General features: G+C 36.7%; 2 protein-coding genes across 2 annotated transcripts in view; one reads left to right on the top strand and one right to left on the bottom strand.

The window, feature by feature from the left end:
• LOC117989365 (pancreatic triacylglycerol lipase-like) overlaps window positions 1–20754 on the top strand; it is a 35174-nt gene continuing 14420 nt past the window's right edge. The window contains exon 1 of the mRNA XM_069504018.1: window positions 1–23. The gene's annotated coding sequence lies outside the window, so the exon portion shown is untranslated. The remainder of the gene's footprint in view (window positions 24–20754) is intronic.
• On the bottom strand, window positions 350–20524 carry LOC117989592 (xanthine dehydrogenase-like). The gene is made up of 16 exons (XM_034976954.2): window positions 20421–20524; window positions 14310–14479; window positions 8812–8972; window positions 7912–8333; window positions 7604–7827; window positions 7430–7532; window positions 7226–7353; window positions 6858–7148; window positions 6493–6780; window positions 5900–6399; window positions 5483–5666; window positions 4958–5153; window positions 3595–4358; window positions 2366–2558; window positions 2010–2120; window positions 350–1136 (listed from the first exon to the last, which is right to left on the bottom strand). Exons 1-16 carry the CDS (start codon window positions 20461–20463, stop codon window positions 1066–1068), a joined length of 3849 nt encoding a protein of 1282 aa, XP_034832845.1. The 5' UTR covers window positions 20464–20524; the 3' UTR covers window positions 350–1065.

The following is a 20754-nucleotide window of genomic DNA, read 5'->3' as shown; positions in this document are numbered from 1 at the left end:
ACTCTCGAATTCTAGCAACGTTGGTGAGACGTAAAATCTTATACTAAGCGTAGGTACATAATCTGCGAGTCATGAAGGACCTTCTCAGAATTCAATACTTCTAGATAATAATAGTACTTTATTAGGATCCTAGAATAACAAAGGTATCAGCTTTCTAGATTCTAAGCTTATTCGAATATCTCTATGTGGGTATTTAATACGAATTTCAATTATGATTGTGTGACATTGGCTACTTGGATTACTTCAACGACTTATACTTTTGATAAAAATATTATATTTCGTTAGATTACTTATTATAGAATTTCTCGGAGAAAATAGTTTTATTCATAGCCTCGAAGGAAAAATAATATTCAAATACAAAATGTAAGTAGGTAGGTATAATATAATATTACATTTCTATTTTACGTCCAATACAAGTAAATTAATTATCTAAATATATAAAAAGACAAGGTGACTGACTGACTGACTGACTGACTGATCTATCAACGCACAGCTCAAACTACTGGACGGATCGGGCTGAAATTTGGCATGCTGATAGCTATTATGACGTAGGCATCCGCTAAGAAAGGATTTTAGAAAATGCATCCTTTAAAGGGGTACAATATAGGGGTCTGAAATTTGTGTAGTCCACGCGAACGAAGTACGAAGTTAACGAAGTCGCGGGCATAAGCTAGTTTTAGGATAAAGCATTAGGTTTACACAAACTAGGTAACTATTAACAAAATGGGTGGTTATAAATAAAATTATATGATACTAACTTATGCTCGCGACTTCGTCCACGTGGACTTCACAAATTTAAAGCCCCTATTTCACCCCCTTAGTGGTTGAATTTTCAAAAATCGTTTCTTTGCGAATGCCTACGTCATAATGGCTATCTGCATGCCTTTCAGCCCGATCCGTCCACTAGTTTGAGCTGTGCGTTGATAGATCAGTCAGTCAGTCAGTCAGTCACCTTTTCCTTTTATTTATTTAGACTACTCAAAGCCCTCATCGCTAACTGCGGTATTATATATTAAAGAAGATGTACGGCGGACCAAGTCGTGGGCAAAAGCTTGTATGCGCGCGTTATTGCAATACAAAATGTTCTATTTTATGCTCAAGTGCCATGAAAATGTTCTCCGCTGTGCATGGTATACCTGAAACGAAATGATTAAAAAAAAATGATTAAAAAAATACTTTTTAACTAAGTATAAGATAGGTTTACGCTTGACGACCGTCGGACAAGTACGAGTCGAACTTGCACACGAAGGGTTCCGTACCATCGTAAAAGAAATCTTAAGCCAGTATAGTAAAAATTTGCAAGTTAATGTCAAACAGCGCCAACTTGATGTGATTTAATTTAATTTAATTTAATTTAGTTTAGTTAATTGTAGATAGGTACGATAGAAAGTAAGTTATGTATATCGGCCTTTAGAATGATATTCGGCTTTGTAGAGCGTTGTCTCTGTCACTCATACTTATATGACGTTTTGTCGGTCTCAACGACAGATACAACGCTCTATAAATCTGCTATCTCCGATGTACCTACATTAACTTTCGGCGACGTACTGTAACTTATTTGGTTGGGAATACAAACGACAATTTTCTTTGTGATGTAACCACACGGTGTTCGGATTTTTTCTTTATCTACTTGTGCTATAGAACATTGCTACATGCCAAATTTCATGATTGGTCAACGTGAAGTAGGTACCCTACAGATTTTGATTTCCCCGAATTGACATGTCAGGCAGACGTAGTCAGTTTTAGTACCTACATTAAAATACTACTTTTACTCTATTTTACTTTTGGTTATTATACTTTTTACATAATATATGAAGGCCGCAACTTCGTCCGCGTGGATTTAGGTTTTAAAAATCCCGGGGAAGGACATACTTTTATCCTGGAATATGAAAGAGTTCCCACGGGATACTTCAGTAAAAAAAGTGTCTTTAAGTGTAAATTCCATCAAAATCTGTTGAACGGATGAGCCGACAGACCCACAGACAAACAGAAAAGTTATTCAAACAAACCTATTTCGAACCATTGGTCCGGATAGCCCGCGTCGAGTCGAGCGTTGCGGATAGCCTCCCGAAAAGTGTGCAGGACTATTGTGGCCAGGCAAAAAGCCGGTTCTCCTGTGGCTGAAAAATTATATCGGTTTTTACCGAGTCAGTATTAGCTTACGATATTTATAAGCGTTAGATCTAAATAATTAAATAAACTAAAAGTTAAATAATAAAACGTAAAAATAAATACATTATGTAAGAAGGCAGATCGCCCACCGCAACTTTTAGCAGCGATATATTTTTGCACCCTGAATTAAAAATCACCCACTGTGCAAGTTTAAGTGTAATTACTTGATGGTATGTACTATTATACAATGTACCTTTTGATTGAAGTAGACCATGTTCGTTACCCGCATTCCTGCGAAAGTAAATCCTCATGTCGGCGGGGATATCTTTGATTCCCGGCGGCTTGTACGTCCATGTACGATTGGTTAGTAGTTCTCCCGTCGACTGGTCGTAGATAAGGTTTTCCGATGTCCAGTATCCTAAACCCATCACGAATGCACCTTCTATCTAAACATATATAAAAAAAGTAAGTATCTTTCTTTGGGTCGCGAGAGTAAAGTGATCTAAAAAATGATATGAAATGTGGACATTTCTTACCCTGTACATTGGTTCGAAAGTTAAACTTCCCGGACAGTGTTACTACTGTCCAGAAAAGTAAGTATGGAATTTCATCTCTGGACAGTAGGTATTACTACAGCTGTCCAGGAAAGTACCTAAGTATGTTCATTTCATATCAGAAGTTATCCATTGGTTGGCATGATTTGTATAATAATTAGATAAGGCTAGCTTTAAGTTTTATTGGAATATTTTAATTTTAAAAAACTTATCGATAGATTACAGATAGATTGGTTATTAATTATTATTAATATCAACCGTAGATTACCTTCACGTAAAATAAAATTTTAACAGCAATTTTTCGGTGCTATTGATGTTAGTCATGTTTTCAGTACTGAGGGTTTTAGAAATCTTAGAGTGAGCAATCTCCTTTTATTTTGCTGAAGTGCGCAATATTTCTTACTGAATTCTGTGACACGTGGAAATTGAGTCCGTGAGGCTTCATACAGTTTTCATGTGTCACAGAATTCTTCGGGAAATTTTTTCCCATGCGGTGAAATTTTGAACTACCTAAATTTTTTCGACTCCTACTCTGAAAATTTATATGAGCAGAAATGAATTTTTATAAATATAAAGTCTATAAGAGCCATCTTTTCTGCGAACACTTCGTGAAATATACCTACGGTCTTCGACGACATTGTGTATGATGATGAATGATGATGTATGATGTATTTGCACTAGACTGGTCATTCCGAACAAAAATGTTTGCAGGCTGCAACTATAGCTGCTATTGCTAACTTTTTGACCAGTGGCATACTCGGTGAAATAAACAAATGACCCATCCAGTGCGTAGTACATATAGGTCACTAGTTTTAGCATAAAAACTTTCAGACGTGCATTATAATATGGGGATAAACGTGTGTAGCATCTAAAGTTTTTGTGGTAAGACAGTTAATTTTTAATTCAGTCAGATTAGTAGAAAACTTACCTGCCCAACATCTATTACAGGACTTAAACTTCGCCCTGTATCTTCGAGTAAATCTACCCTTCTTACATCATGATTACCAGTGAGTATATCAATTTCTACTTCTAGAGCACAAACTGCATACACGTTATACGATTTTAGGTCATCTTTAGTCGAATACATATACGACGCTTGTAAATCCACACCTTCTTGATAAGCTTTGGTAATGAGTTCCTCCCAAGCAACCGAACCTTTTGCTTTAATAGGTGCCAACCTTTCTACAAGTATTTCACATGCTTTTTTGGTCGCAAAAGCAACGCATTCACTACCAATACTTGCACCAGTAACCATTGCATTCGGTGAAACTACACTTGTACTTGGTTTTATTCTGATCTTGTCTAAAGGTATTCCCAATACGAAAGCGCACACTTGAGCTACTTTGGTATTCAGTCCTTGTCCCATAGCTATGCCACCATGACAAATTACAACTGAGGCGTCCGCGTGATAAATTGATACTACTGAATTATAATTCCCGAAGTAATATATTTCGAACGTCATGGGCATTAATTTTAAAGCCCTTTTCATCCATCTGTTCTGTTTATTGTATGTAATAATTTCCTCATTACGCCTTTCGTACTCGGAATCGGTTTTCAATTGATTGATCATGTCTGGGAAAGGATTGTTTTGTGTTTCCATATTTCCGAGACGTACTTGCATGGGATCTTTTCCTATATTAAATGCGATATATTCCATAATATTTTCAATCATTGCAACACCTTCTGTAGACGCTATAAATAAAACGAAGCTTAAAATATAAATAAAAACTACTGTTACTACTAAACTTCATTGAAGCCACTCGTTTTCCAAATATAAAATAATGTATTAACTCTACGAGAATAACCAAGATTAACTATTTTCTGTGACTTGTCCATATTTAGATCCAATTGCATAGATTTTGATCACAACTAGATTGCGATAGTGCGGATGCTGACACGAGTAGAATCGAGTATTTACCTATCTTTTGGTTCACCAAAATTGTTCAACAAACACTGAAAATTACACTAAGGGCCTGTTTCACTACCTCCAGATAAACTTTATCTGACGAATATATTTCACGTGATGACAGTTTTTGTATTGTGAATCTGTCAAAATGTCAAATTTATCCGCGGTTGTGAAACTAGTCCTAAGTATTTTATTTTGGTGCACATGTACCAATAATAGCGTTCCAATGAACCAAAAGCTTAATTCGCTGAACATTCAGCGGATTATAGCGAATTAAGCTTTTGGTTCATTGTATATCATGGACTTCCGCAAGGTAATGCCTGCTTCTATACAACAATAATAGCGTTAATGAATCATTGTGGTCCAATCACGAAATAATACCTACATGGTGACCTGCAAAACGTATTTGATGCGGTGTCAGTGATGATGCTATATGATTCTATCTTCCATCGTCTTGGATCGTAGCAGCTATAAAAATGGGCGATGGTTCTTGCTGATATGTTTTCATTGAATGAATACCCGTGGTCTTGGTGAAAAGTAGTTTTTAGATATTGAATAACTCCCTCTTCATTTACCCCTACCTGAATATAAATACAAAATTATTCATAAAAATTGATAAAATTGGGGTACTGGTAAATAACCGGCTTATATTAAGCTTATATTTCAAGTATTGAAGCGGCTAAATCAATTTTGTCGAATTCCCGTAGGCAGTAGGTATAGAGAACATTGTTTGATGTCGACTATTTTTATATTGGGAGAACAAAGGCTTTGAACGAAATTTTTATAGATAAATTCTTATTTTTATAGTACACATTCAAAAAGATACAAAGCTTAAAGCGACTACGTCGCTTTAAGCGTCGCACGGTAATATTTTAAAAGTATTCTAAAATAGAGAAACGTTTAACCTTACCTCGAATTTACTATTTAGCGGCAATCTCTTTCCAATAGATTTCATATTGGTTATTAAAGGCAATATAAATCTGCATGGCTTTCTTTCTAAATGTGCAACTAATGCTGCAGCACATGCTATCTGAGAAGCACGAGATATTTTGCCTCCATATCCTCCACCCAATCTACGGACTATTACGTTAATTCTAAAAAAATATTGCCTTCTATATTAAAGATCGGTGGTGTATCATTTATTTGAATAACATGTAGCTAAGAAATTACCTAGGCAAGATATACCTAATATAATAAATCCTTATATGGCTAAAAAACTCGTTAAGGGTTAAAGCTCCAGAATTTTCACAAATACTACATTTTTATTTTATTCAAGGTCAATGTAGGTAGTAAGGGATTAACAAGTATAAAATTTATATTAAATTACCTGTTCACTGGAAGATTAAGGCACTCAGCAATAGCTACACTAACTAAATCTAACCACTGACTCGATGAATAGACATCTAAGCCGTCTTCTGTAGGAATCGCAACACATGTCTGCAGTTCCATATAGTGATGATATTGTCCTTTTAATGTTAACTCTCCGCTTAAAACATGCTTAACATCATTCCCGGCTTCTGTCGGTTCTATAATTTGATTCTTAACCATCCTTTCGTTTATTTCTGGAGATTTAAGGACACTATCTATTGTAAGCAAAGGTTTCTTTGTACTCACTAAAGAATAATTTACTTTTACGAGCTTAGCAGCTTTTTGAGCTGTCTGTTCTCTGTCAGCTATTATAATTCCAGCTGGTTGCCCGTAATACATTACTTTTCCTGAACATAAAATTTCCTCGTTGGCATCCATCATTGGAATTTTCGAAGGCGTAAAGGAATTATTTCCTGGTATATCCTTGGCAGTATAAAATCCTGATACTCCAGAAATATTCTGAAATTAAATGTGAAAACTCTTGATGTATTAACATTAAAAATTACGACAGTAAGAAATATTAGTTGTTTCTGAAGTGTAAGGATCACTTACAGAAGCTTTTTCTGTATCAAAACTACTTATCACACTTCCTGGATTAATATCAGCCGTAACAAATGCGGCAAAAACTTCATCATTCATTACAGGAATGTCATTTGAATATTCGGCTTCACCAGAACATTGCACTAATGCTTCTAATTTTGGCACTGGTTGATTCAAAGGCCATATTCTTTCATCAGTTTCAAAACTTTGGCTTCCTTTAGATGTCTCTCTTTTGAATACTTTCCAACCAGACTTATATATTGGATTTACTTTATTATCTGGACAAAAGTAAAGAATTGCCTGAAATATTATAAATATGGTGATAAGTGACAATAATAGAAATCAAATCACTTCTTAAAGTTTTTAAGGGTCCTTACTTTGTAATATAGACTAACGGCAAGCATTTTTCTATATTCAGCCGAAGGATCCAGTGGATTCTCTTCAGGTTGGATCTCCTCTTGCAGACTTTTGAGGACTAATTGTAATGTCTCATTAGTGTAGGGGTCTCGGCCAATTAATATTTCCTCAGTTCTTGTCGCATGTATAAAATCTCTAGATATTCCACCATAAACTAAAATAGCACTTTCAAGTATCTGAGAGCTGTGATGAAATTTAAACAAAAATCCGGCATTGACAATTGCATGAGAATTTTGGGCTCGAGGCATAATCTAAAACACATTTATGATGGTGAATATTAAATGATTATCTTTTTTTTTCTAATAAATCCATGCACTGCTACTGTTACCTTGTAAGTTTTGAGGGAGCAACATTGAGGTAAAGGTGGAAGTATGACATTTGAGATAAGTTTTCCGTTCATGTCCACTTTTAGGAATTCAGGAAGCGTCATTGTTATGTTCTTTCCTATACCTTCAGCTGAAATAAAAATGAATTATTGTACGTTATAATATTTTTTTCTATAGATGAATAAATTAATAATTAAAAATGTTACCTATTGTTACCATTCCGCCAACAGTTTCAAATAGAAGAAACAAATCAGATTGAAATTCATTGTTGATATGTTTAAGCATGAGGTTTCCACCTATGGTCCCAATCTGTAAAATCTCAGTATTATAATTATCATTTTTTTCTTTATGCAGCCAAAAATTTTAAAAGCCATACTTACATTTCGTACAGGAATATGGGCCACCAAATCTAAATGGTCGTGTAGTTCCTTTAAATATTTAAAATCTTCGTTAGCTGTAGACAGGCTGTGGAAAATTTCCAATAATGTTGACAAAGATATACCAGCTCCCAAAATTAAATTAACATCCAGAACATGTTCTTTAAGTTCAGACACACTGAAAATATCTATAATATTTGTTGGGTAATCAGTTTTTTGATTCACCCCTAAAACAAAATTATTGACATTAATTTTCAGCTTTTTAGGATACATATTTTGTAACATCTGCTAATGTTAATTTTTCTACATGCCTTGTCCAGTGTTTCCTGCGATCAATTTGTAATTATTATCATTTTGCATAGCTTTAAATATATCTTCTAAATAATATGCTTTAAGCCATTTATGTGCTGGACTTGTCACCATAAACGTCTTATTATTCAGTTTTTCAATCATACACCAACTAATATCATCTTTATCATTAAGTATATCAATGTTTTTACTTAAAGACTTTTTATTTAAGCACTTTCTATTAGAACAATCTCTAGTACAAGCTTTTACTAAATGTAAATCTTCTAAGTCAATAACTTTATCACGTAATGCTTTGTCGGCGTCAACTGCAAATGATTTAAAGGCTTCAGCTATTGGTCGGTAGCCAGTACACCGACAAATGTTGCTTGCAAATGAATTCTCCACTTCTTTAGTTGTTAGATTTTTATTTTTGGACATGTAGAGACTGAAATGAAAGATTCATATTATAAGATATTTTCATTTCAGGCTTACTTTATTTGAGGAATATATACCTAGAAATATTATGTTTTGATCGTTATTATGAGCCTCATAAGAAACCCCAAGAGTCATTCAGTGGGTGATAGAGAGAGCTGTGCTTGGAGTTTCTCTACATAATCAAATCAGGAATGAGTAGATCCGCAGCAGAACCAGAGTAACTGACATAACTCTGTTGCTGAAGCAGAAGTGGCAATGGGTAGGGCACATAATGCGAAAAACCATGCAAATTGGAGAAGACTCCCATTAGGTGAACAGACGACATCCAACAAATCGCAGAGAGTCGCTGGATTCGTACCTATCCCTACATCATTAAGTCTAGAGTGAAAGTCCCTACAAGAGCTCTATGTCCAACAGTGAACGTCTATTGGTAAATAACGATGATGATGATGATGATAATGTTATATTTATATGTGTATAGCTTGTACCTGTACATGTTCATCACAAATCCTGGAGAGCAATATCCACACTGAGTTCCATTAAAATTTGCGAGCCGTTTTTGTATTTCATGGTAACCAGTCCTTTCGTTACCTATGCCTTCTATTGTAGTAATATCCCATCCGTGACATGAGAAAACTGATACTAGGCACTAGAAATTTAATAATTTTTTTATGCAAGGTAGTTTTAAAAAGTTTAGAATAAATGTCAGTTAGCTTCCGACGCTTGTTTCATTACTTAGCACTGGCGACGAGAAATTTAAATTTTATTGATTAAAATTAGATAACGTGTGTGTAAGGCTACTTTAGTGTTTTAAAAGTAATTTAAACTTAGTGTTTCGCACATAAAAGTATAATCCGCGCGTGAGTGAATATATGCCTATCGGAAAAATCGAACCGTTCGATTTAACCTCAAAGCAATGGCCGGCATACGTACGCCGTGTTAAACAGTTTATATTACTAAACGAAATTAAAGTGGAACTACAGGTGCCTACGTTAATTACTGTGGTCGGCGAAGCGACATACTCATTAATGTGTGACCTTTGTGCTCCCGACCACCCAGAGAATAAGACTTTTGATAGTCTCACCGAGCTGGTCACCAACCATCTTGAACCACAACGCTCCGAGATAGCTGAAAGGCACGTTTTTCGACAAAGACGACAGCAACCGGGCGAGACATTAACGGATTATTTGCAGCACCTGAAACACCTGGCGGTTACGTGTAATTTCGGCACGAGATTAGAAGAGAATCTCCGGGACCAATTCGTCTCGGGCCTATCGAGTGACGTCATGAGATCTCGAATTTTCGCCGAAAAAAGTTTAGACTACAAAAAGGCAGTCGAGCTAGCTCTCGCTTTAGAAGCGGCAGAGAGACACGCGGTGGTGAGCGGAGGCGGCACCGCACCGCCGGCGGGCGGCGGGGACGCGAGCGAAGGCTTGCATGCGGCGCGCAGCCAGCGCGCGCGCGGTTCGCGGCTGGGCAGGAGCGGTGCGGTCGGCGCGAGTGGTGTGAGCGGGCCGGGCGGCGCGGCGAGTGGCAGTGGCGCATCGGGTGCGCCGTGCTGGCGGTGCGGCCGGCAACACCGAGGGCGTTGTAGATACGCCAATTTTACCTGTGATGAGTGCTCTCAGCGCGGACACCTAAAGGTTATGTGCAAGAAAGTGCGGCAAAGTGAGGTGAAGTGTCAAAATTTGGTCAGTGAGAGTTCGGATGAGGATTTCTTCAACATAGACATCGTTTCTCAAGGTAACAAACCGTACTATATTAAAGTTAAGGTGGACAATAATTTACTGGAACTAGAAATCGACACCGGCAGTCGGATATCGGCTATTAACGAAAAGTGTTATGAGAAATTATTTAAACATAAAGAAATTGTGAAAGATAATTTAATTTTGCGTAGTTATTCGGGGTCACGAATTGATTCTCTCGGATATATATTAGTTCGGGTGCAACTGAGGTCTATGGTTGCCAAGGATTTGAAATTATATATTATAAAAGGGGGTAACAGGCCGTTACTCGGGCGTGATTGGCTCCGCGCATTAGAAATAACACAAATAAATATTAATGAATTAATTGAAGAAGATCAATTTGTGACCCGTCTATGTAAGGAGTTTCCCGAAGTATTCAGTGAGAAGTTGGGAACTTGTAATAGAAAGCTACAATTACAGCTCACCGATTCCGCCGCGGTGTATGTCCGAGCGCGGCCCGTGCCGCTCGCGTTACGCGAACGCGTCGAGAGGGAACTCGAGCGGCTTGAACGGGACGGTACGATTTATCGCGTGGACCATTCCGATTTCGGTACGCCGATAGTCCCCGTGATCAAGACTAACGGGGACATCCGAATTTGTGGTGATTATAAAATTACTATAAATCCTAAATTGAAAAGAGATTATTACCCTTTACCACGCATCGACGAGTTGTTTGCCAATTTAAGTAATGGTGACGAATACAGTAAAATTGATCTCCGCCACGCCTATGAGCAGGTCTTACTCGAGGAGAGCTCTCAAAAGTATACCGCGATCACCACGCATATCGGGACATTCGTGTATCGCCGTACACCCTACGGATTATCTTGCGTACCCGAAAAATTTCAAAAATTGATGGAAGAGACATTGCGTGGAATACCTGGCACGGTAGTTTTTCTCGATGATATCTGTGTGACCGGGGAAAATAGACAGGCACATTTAAGAAATCTGCGAGCTGTATTGGAGCGTTTACGACAGGCAGGTCTCACGGTTAAACTAAATAAATGTAAATTCCTACAGAAGAACGTAAATTATTTAGGGTTCATAATTGACAAGGAGGGCCTACATCCCGACCCGGAAAAGTTGGAGGCGATTAACGCAATCCCAATACCTAAAGATGTAACTCAAATTAAAAGTTTTTTGGGACTAATCAATTATTATGGCAAGTTTATTCCAAATCTAAGTACTATGTTGTACCCATTGCATGCACTACTAAAAAAAAATTGCCGTTGGAATTGGGATTCACGTTGTGCCTCGGCTTTTAATGCGGCTAAAAATGCTTTACTGGGTAAGCGGGTGTTGGCGCACTATGAGGAAGGGCGACCGCTCGTGCTTTCGGTAGACAGCAGTGCCTATGGTATCGGGGCCGTGTTGGCTCACCGTTACTCGGACGGGCAGGAGCGGCCGGTCAGCTGTGTTTCTCGCACTTTGAACGAAGCTGAGAGAAAGTACAGTCAGTTGGATAAAGAGGCCCTTGCTATATATTTTGGTATAATCAAACACCATCAGTTTTTATTAGGTAGGCATTTTACATTGAAAACCGACCATAAACCGTTAACCTTTATTTTTGGTAACAAGAATGGTATTCCTCAAACGGCGGCGAGTAGGTTACAGCGGTGGGCCGTTCGACTGGCGGGTTACGATTTTTCGATCGAGTTTGTACGCTCGGAACACAACGGGCCAGCCGACGCGTTATCGCGTCTACCGATATCGTACGAGCGACCTTCCGCACGCCTCGACCAACATATAAGTTATATGAATTTATTAGAGGAAACCCTGCCTGTCAATTATAAACAGATCTCTAAAGAAATCCAGAAGGATACCGTGCTATGTAAAATATCGAAATATGTTATGTTTGGTTGGCCGTCGGCTGCCAGTTCTGAGGTAGAAAAAACCATATTTCGCTCGTAAGAATGATATATGTATGGATTTAGGATGTCTTATGTATAAATATAGGGTGATTATCCCGTCGGGGTTAAGGAAAGCGGTGCTGAGTGAACTTCATGAGGGACACTTGGGTATGAACAAAATGAAAAATATTTCGCGAAATTATGTTTATTGGCCAAACATAGATAACGATATCGAAGAGCTTTGCCGCTCATGTCCAGCTTGCAGGCATGTGCGCGACGCGCCCGCGTGTGCACCTCTTCACCCATGGGAGTTCCCTCAGCATCCGTGGCAGCGTTTACACGCGGATTTTGCCGAATGTTTTGGTAAGCGTTATTTGGTTGTAGTAGATGCACACTCAAAGTGGATTGAAGTGATGGAGATGGCAAGTACGACAGCCAGCGCAACCGTGAAATCTGTGCGATCAATATTTGCCCGATTTGGGCTATGTGCCCAATTGGTTACAGACAACGGCCCGCCATTTTTATCGGACGAGTTCCGGACGTATTGTTTCAAGAACTGTATTAAGCACACGACATCGGCACCTTATAGACCTCAAGGGAACGGAGAAGCGGAAAACGCGGTAAAAACTGTAAAAAAGGTTATTAAGCGAGCTAAATTTGAGAACGAGGATGTGTCCGTTGCTTTACACAGATTTCTTTTTCAATACCGAAATTGTGATCACGCGACAACTGGAATTTCGCCAGCAGTCGCATTACTAGGGCATAGACTCCGGAGTAGACTTGATGCATTGCGCCCAGACATCGCTTCCACTGTCCGCGAGGCACAGGACAAGCAAAAGCAGGGAGGCAAAGGCCTAATCCGAGAGTTTAGGGTCGGTGAAGCTGTGCTAGCGCGCGATTATACCCAGAAGGGGAGGAAATGGTCGGAAGGCGTAATATCGGAGAAAACAGGCCCGGTGTCTTATAAGGTAAATATAAGTAATGGTAATGAATGGCGTAGACACCAGGACCAGTTGGCCCCGATAAAAAAAATAGATATACCTTGTCGCGCGCAAGCACAAGCCAGCCAGACGAAGTTGCTACTGCGAACGGTGCCGGTGTCGAAAGCGACACGGATACACCCGGCGATGCAGATGGTCAGTCAGTCACGAATCACGACAATAAAGAACTTTCGGGGCACGAAGACTCGCTGGAAATGCCAAATTCGGAGCAACCGGCCCCTCCATCGCCCGGTGTGTCGGCGCGCGCTTTGAGAGCGTACAAACGCTCCACTAAACAAAAGTTGTAATGTAGTAGGTTTGTAAGGTATTGGTAAGAGGTAATCAAATTAATTTGTATTTTTGGTAATTATTGCTGTACTTAAAAAGGGAGGTATGCAAGGTAGTTTTAAAAAGTTTAGAATAAATGTCAGTTAGCTTCCGACGCTTGTTTCATTACTTAGCACTACAGATAAGTACTTATAATAATAATAAAAAATCTGGGTCTGCATTATAGAGAAAATCTACAAGCCATATCTTATATAGTTATATACCTACCTCAGACGCAGTGGTTTTTGATTGTTCATTAATATACCAGTCTCCTGTCTCCCACCAGTTTACCCCACTTGATATATAGTTATCTTACATTGAAAACACATTTTTTTAAATAGATATAGCGAGCAAACAGTTTCCACAGTTTGCATGTGCGTGGAAAGAAGGATCTGGCGCAGCGGACGGTCGAAGTGCACCAGACACCCAGGTGGTGAGGGTGAAATTCCTTACGGTGGCGCGCGGTGCGGTAATTATTAGTATATGACCACAATTTAATTTTTTAGGGTTCCGTGCCTCAAAAGGAAAAACGGGACCCTTATAGGATCACTTTGTTGTCTGTCTGTCTGTCCGTCTGTCTAACAAGAAACCTACAGGTTACTTCCCGTTGACCTAGAATCATGAAATTTGGTAGGTAGGTGGGTCTTATAATAGCTGGTATTAGGGGAAAAATCTGAAAACCGTGAATTTGTGGTTATATCACACAAAAAAAATTAAATTGTGGTCATGAACTAATAATTAGTATTTTCATATTTCGAAGTAAGATAACTATATCATATGAAAGGGCTTCACCTGTGCATTCTAAAACAGTTTTTTATTTATTTTTATCCATCATAGTTTTTGAATTATCGTGCAAAATGTCGAAAAAATACGACTGTATTACGGAACCCTGGTTGCGCGAGCCTGACTTGCACTTGGCCGGTTTTTATTTATATAGATAGACAAGTTAAGTACTAGTGATTTACGTGATTTTAATTCTGTGATATTAAAAATTGATCTTGATTTTTGTCCAAAGTGTGCACTGCAAAGACTAATGCCTAATTTACGCAATTCGAACAAACATTGATGTTATGATATTCATGCTTACAGAGTTGACGGCAAATGTTTTAATTTCATTGCTCGGTGTTAATGCAGTTTGGATGTTGACCACGCAAGCGCCGCAGCCTCCTTCACGACACATCGCTTTAGTTCCACGGAGATGAGCCACGTTTCTAATGTATTCGTTGAGAGTCACGTCTGGACCGAATTTTCCATCCACTGGATTGAAAATAAACAGATTATATAATTTTACACACTCTTTGCTTTGTCTATAACCAAAGAACATTTAATAAGTACAGAAGGTACAGAAGGATCACTCCGCAAAGACGTTTACATTAATAGTGACGTTTGTTTTTTATTTCATTACTAGCTGCCCTGGCGAACTTCGTTCCGCCTAACAGTCGATTCAAATTTTTTAAATTTTTCTCTCCGTAAGAACCATTCTCGTACTTCAAGGAATATTATAAAAAAAGAATTAGCGAAATCGGTTCAGCTGTTTTCGAGATTTGCGATGAGCAACACATTTAGTGATTCATTTTTATATTATGGATAGGTTAGCCCTTGACTGCGATCTCACGTGGTAGTAAGTGATGATACAGTCTAAGATAGAAGCGGGCAAACTTGGAAGGGGTATGGCAGTTTTCATTACACCGGCTCTCGGTTTCTACCGGAACGCTAATCGCTTGGCGGCACGGTTTTGTAGGTACGGTAGTAACTAGCCATAGCCGTAGCCTCCAACCAGGCCAGACTAGAGACAATTTAGAAATTATACGATTCATAAAATAGTTTGTAAGCTGTGACCAAAACATAATGTACTAAAAGACCCTAAAAGACCGTGGCCCGACTCACTCTTGGCCGGTTTTTTATTCTGTTTTGTGGTTTTATTCATACATTTTTTGTACACAAAGAACAACCTGCCCTAGATCAACTAAATCATAGTTTCCTAAGGGAATTCCAACATCAATCTTCCTAATGGACACAGAGTTCCACTATACTCTTCGTATTCTTTCTATAAGAAGGTTTGACTGATTTTTATCACTACTCCTATTATAAATGCGAAAGTGTGTTTGTTTGTTGGTTTGTTGGTTTGTCCTTCAATCACGTTGCAACGGAGCAACGGATCGACGTGATTTTTTGCATGGGTTTATCCCGGAAAATCAATCAGTTCCCTCGGGATTTTTTAAACCTAAATCCGAGCGTACGAAGTCGCGGGTGTTATATAACGATAAAATTGGATACATAATTATTATGCTAAAATTCATCTAATCATAAACTTGGGAGTCTGAAGTAAATGTTTGTTGTGATGTTTAAAACAGAATTGTTATTCCGTTTCCGGATACAATGTCAATGTTCCTAGTTTCTTACTGTCATCATACAATACAATAGTGTAAAACTATTATTGTTTATTCTTGTTTAATTTGGTATCTAGGAATATGAAAATATGAAAAATTATATTATATAAATTATCAATACATGTCACTAATTATTCATTGTAAATTAAATATTGTCAATATACTAAGAGTGACATTATATTAAGCTATTGTCAACATACAGTTGGCAATAGCTATTATGTGAAATAATAATGTTGTGTAAACTGACAATTTAAGTCGCTCATTATTATTGTAAATTATAAATACGTAGACCATCAATGTCACTGATTTTATTATTGTAAATTGGGTGTGTCAACATACCTTTTGTCAACAAACCTAAAATAAATAATGATTAATATTAAGATCATGTGATAGTCGACATCCGCCTGGTTTGCGATGGCAGTGTTATAAAAGTACCCTACCTCGACAGAGAGGGAACAGTCTTGTATCGACAGCCCAGAGCAAACACAGCGGATCTTACTGAAGTTAAGTATTCTTATATTTTATTATAATGTAATGTAATCATTTGCCTTTTATAGGTTACCTGTTGTAACTGTGTACCAAATATGTACCTACTACTTTACTCAACGTTCTAATGTTTTAAAAGATGTGTGTTATGGAGTTTCTTTGCCCTTTCTTCTCCATGACTAAACACCTTAGCGAAACGGGCGGTAGATTCATTTTAATATAAATAGATCAATGCTGAACAATACAATTCAATTATTATTCGACTTGGTTGGTTTTACTTCTGTATTTATCACCTACCCTCTTGTGCTATTTATTTTATACATTGAGATAAAAGTAAACACTAGGTTGTTAGCTTCTAATTATTATAGAAGCCTGTTTAGATGATTAGGATTCTTACTTTGAAATAATACAGCAGATGCTTTGCTTGATTTTTAATTACTTAGTATCTGGCCTTACCTGACAAATAATTGATAAATGATAACTTTCATTAGTAATCATTAGATTTAATTTATCATCACTATTAAAGCCCACTGTCTTAACTTCTCTCTTTTTATCTAAATTTGTCATCAGAAGTGGGATACGATAATTCTTTTCTTGTCGCAATACTAATACTTTTCAAATGCTTTCAGTAATCGTGGATGTGGCCTCTCCTCGAAGCGACAGGCTGCCACCTGTCGTCGGCGGCACGTGGTGTTCGTGTCCGATGATCCCAAAGCACCCTGCAGCGCTTTTGTCATCGGCACTTGGTGCTCATGTGGCACCTTTGGTTAGAACGTCGCTTCAATTTTGAAAGATAAGTGAAGTGTATTTATGTGCTGCTTTAAAGTGAACTTTGTGCAACTTTTAACGTTAAACCACGTGTTTGTGGTATAATTTATTTGGATAAGAATAAGTCTAGTTAGAGGTCAGATTGGCCGAACGGTTTTTGATAAAGTATATAACAATGTGAAATCATTTAGAAAGTTATGATATACCGAAACAATAATAATAATCAAATCAGTAGGTTTGCTTTTGAGAAATTGCATCGTACTTACAACTCGAAACTTGAAGAAATTACCTTATTCTGATTTATGTAACTTAAACATAAACTATATTATTTATTTATTTGCTTCTTAAAATAACTCAACCATTTTTCTTCTCTTAAAACAACACAAAAGAGATGGTCCATTCAAGTAACTTTTATTATTTAACTAAATTACTTTTTTTAGCAACGTAAGGCAGATTACCTGCTCAAGTTTTTTTTCTGTTTAGTAATGCTATCAGAACATTTTAATTTTATAAATACCTACGTTACGTGTTATCAATTTATTCTTGTTTTGAGTTGGTTTGATGTACATACACTACACTTGTTTATAAGACATAATCAACAAAGAAAACATATTCTCTTCTACTCTAATTTTGGTCTGACGTCTAGCTATCCTAGTTTTTATGACAGTAACATTGACATTGAATCATTGAATTTTGTTTTGAGAATAGCACAATCTTATTTTTTTTGTGTTGGTGCTTTTGTTGCCGTAGTTGATTTAATTTCACGGGCTGCAGTTTTCTATTTTCCTATGTACTTCGGGAACGAAGTACTTATCAAGATGGCCGAATTATAATAAAACATACTAATAATTTATGCTAAATGACAGAAGGAGAACGGAGAGGAAGGAAAGGGAAAAGTAAAAAAAAAGAAGAAAAAAGAAAAAGAAAAAAAAAATAAAAAAATTTATAAGGATACAAAATGTTAAGACTCACTATGTGGCAAAATGTTAAGACTCCCAATGGGACAAAATGTTAAGACTCACCATGTGACAAAAAGTTCAATGGGACAAAATGTTACGACTCACTATGTGACAAAATGTTAAGACTCCCAATGGGACAAAATGTTAAGACTCACTATGTGACAAATGTTAAGACTCCCAATGGGACAAAATGTTAAGACTCCCAATGGGACAAAAAAAAAACAAAAAAAAAAACAAAACTTGAGAGATTTCCGAAAGGAACGAACTGAGAGATTTCCGAAAGGAACACATATCGAGATTCCCGAATGGGACGAGCTTGAGATTTCCGAATGGAACTAAATATCGAGATTCCCGAATGGGACGAGCTTGAGATTTCCGAATGGAACTAAATATCGAGATTCCCGAATGGGACGAGCTTGAGATTTCCGAATGGAACTAAATATCGAGATTCCCGAATGGGACGAGCTTGAGATTTCCGAATGGAACTAAATATCGAGATTCCCGAATGGGACGAGCTTGAGATTTCCGAATGGAACAAATATTGATAATAATAAAAGTAAATAAATTAAAAATAAAATAAATAAATATGGTAAATGTAATAATAAATACATATTATAGTAAATTTATAACGGTAATAAATAATAAAAATAAATATTTTGAGATTCCCGAATGAGACAAACGTAGAGATTCCCGAATGGGACAAGCGTTTTTATTCCTAAAAGGGACAAATGTTATTATTGCCGAATGAGATACAAAAAAAAAAACAAACAAAAAAAATACATATATAATAATATACATATAATGGTAATATGAATAATAATAATAAATAATTTGAGATGTCCGAATGAGACAAACGTTCAGATTCCCGAACGGGACAAGCGTTTTTATTCCTAAAAGGGACAAATGTTATTATTGCCGAATGGTATACAAAAAAAAAAACAAAAAAAAAAAAAAAAACTAAGGCATAAGGATTTTTTTTTCCTTTCTCTCCGTATTTCCCTATGTACTTCGGGAGCGAAGTACTTGTCAGTATGGCCGTGTTATATAACGATAAAATTGGATACATAATTATTATGCTAAAATTCATCTAATCATAAACTTGGGAGTCTGAAGTAAATGTTTGTTGTGATGTTTAAAACAGAATTGTTATTCCGTTTCCGGATACAATGTCAATGTTCCTAGTTTCTTACTGTCATCATACAATACAATAGTGTAAAACTATTATTGTTTATTCTTGTTTAATTTGGTATCTAGGAATATGAAAATATGAAAAATTATATTATATAAATTATCAATACATGTCACTAATTATTCATTGTAAATTAAATATTGTCAATATACTAAGAGTGACATTATATTAAGCTATTGTCAACATACAGTTGGCAATAGCTATTATGTGAAATAATAATGTTGTGTAAACTGACAATTTAAGTCGCTCATTATTATTGTAAATTATAAATACGTAGACCATCAATGTCACTGATTTTATTATTGTAAATTGGGTGTGTCAACATACCTTTTGTCAACAAACCTAAAATAAATAATGATTAATATTAAGATCATGTGATAGTCGACATCCGCCTGGTTTGCGATGGCAGTGTTATAAAAGTACCCTACCTCGACAGAGAGGGAACAGTCTTGTATCGACAGCCCAGAGCAAACACAGCGGATCTTACTGAAGTTAAGTATTCTTATATTTTATTATAATGTAATGTAATCATTTGCCTTTTATAGGTTACCTGTTGTAACTGTGTACCAAATATGTACCTACTACTTTACTCAACGTTCTAATGTTTTAAAAGATGTGTGTTATGGAGTTTCTTTGCCCTTTCTTCTCCATGACTAAACACCTTAGCGAAACGGGCGGTAGATTCATTTTAATATAAATAGATCAATGCTGAACAATACAATTCAATTATTATTCGACTTGGTTGGTTTTACTTCTGTATTTATCACCTACCCTCTTGTGCTATTTATTTTATACATTGAGATAAAAGTAAACACTAGGTTGTTAGCTTCTAATTATTATAGAAGCCTGTTTAGATGATTAGGATTCTTACTTTGAAAGAATACAGCAGATGCTTTGCTTGATTTTTAATTACTTAGTATCTGGCCTTACCTGACAAATAATTGATAAATGATAACTTTCATTAGTAATCATTGGATTTAATTTATCATCACTATTAAAGCCCACTGTCTTAACTTCTCTCTTTTTATCTAAATTTGTCACGGGCATCAGCTAGTACCGATATATCAGCTAATAACAATATAATAATAATAATTATTATTATTATTAATAATAATAATAATTATTATTATTATTATTATTGACAAAAAATAATTTTTATTATTCAACTAGCTAATGCCCGCGACTTCGTCCGCGTGGACTTAGGTTGTTAAAAATCCCGTGGGAACGCTTTGATTTTCCGGGATAAAAAGTAGCCTATGTGAGTCTATGTCACTCTCCAGGTCTTTATATATACCCTTGCAAAAAATCACGTCAATCCGATGCACCGTTGCGATGTGATTGAAGGACAAACCACCAAACAAACACACTTTTGCATTTATAATAAGGGGACTGATTTTTTAACATACCTCTATGTTCTTTCCTATTTATCTTGAAAACAATTTCAGCCATACTTTAAACGAGGATCTTCTGTCTAACGATACCTACAATGGTGAAATACACCCTATTAGCGAGAGACATGCTTATAAACTGTCATCTAGAGATATTATCTAGCAGGTATTAAGTTTATTATTGGTGCCTTTGTGTGAGCATTATAAGACAATTATTGAAATTATCTCGTACTGGCTTATGCTCGCGACTTCGTCCGCGTGGACTACACAAACTTTAAACCCCTATTTCACCCCCTTAGGGGTTGAAATTTCAAAAACCCTTTCTTATCGGATGTCTACGTGGTAATAGCTA

Source organism: Maniola hyperantus, chromosome 16 (genome assembly GCF_902806685.2).
Source record: "Maniola hyperantus chromosome 16, iAphHyp1.2, whole genome shotgun sequence".
NCBI classification, from domain to species: Eukaryota; Metazoa; Arthropoda; class Insecta; order Lepidoptera; family Nymphalidae; genus Maniola; species Maniola hyperantus.
Note: the sequence above shows the minus strand (reverse complement) of the source record. Positions and strands in the feature narration are given on the sequence as shown.

Bases quoted from the DNA above. Each gene is read 5' to 3' on its own strand.
- LOC117989592 (XM_034976954.2), bottom strand. From the start codon at position 20,463: ATGGCTGAAATTGTTTTCAAGATAAATAGGAAAGAACATAGAG. The intron at 8,973-14,309 runs GTAAGCATGAAT...TTAAATTTCTAG, and splicing joins AAACATTTGCCGTCAACTCT to TGCCTAGTATCAGTTTTCTC. The intron at 7,533-7,603 runs GTAAGTATGGCT...GAGATTTTACAG, and splicing joins CCCATATTCCTGTACGAAAT to ATTGGGACCATAGGTGGAAA.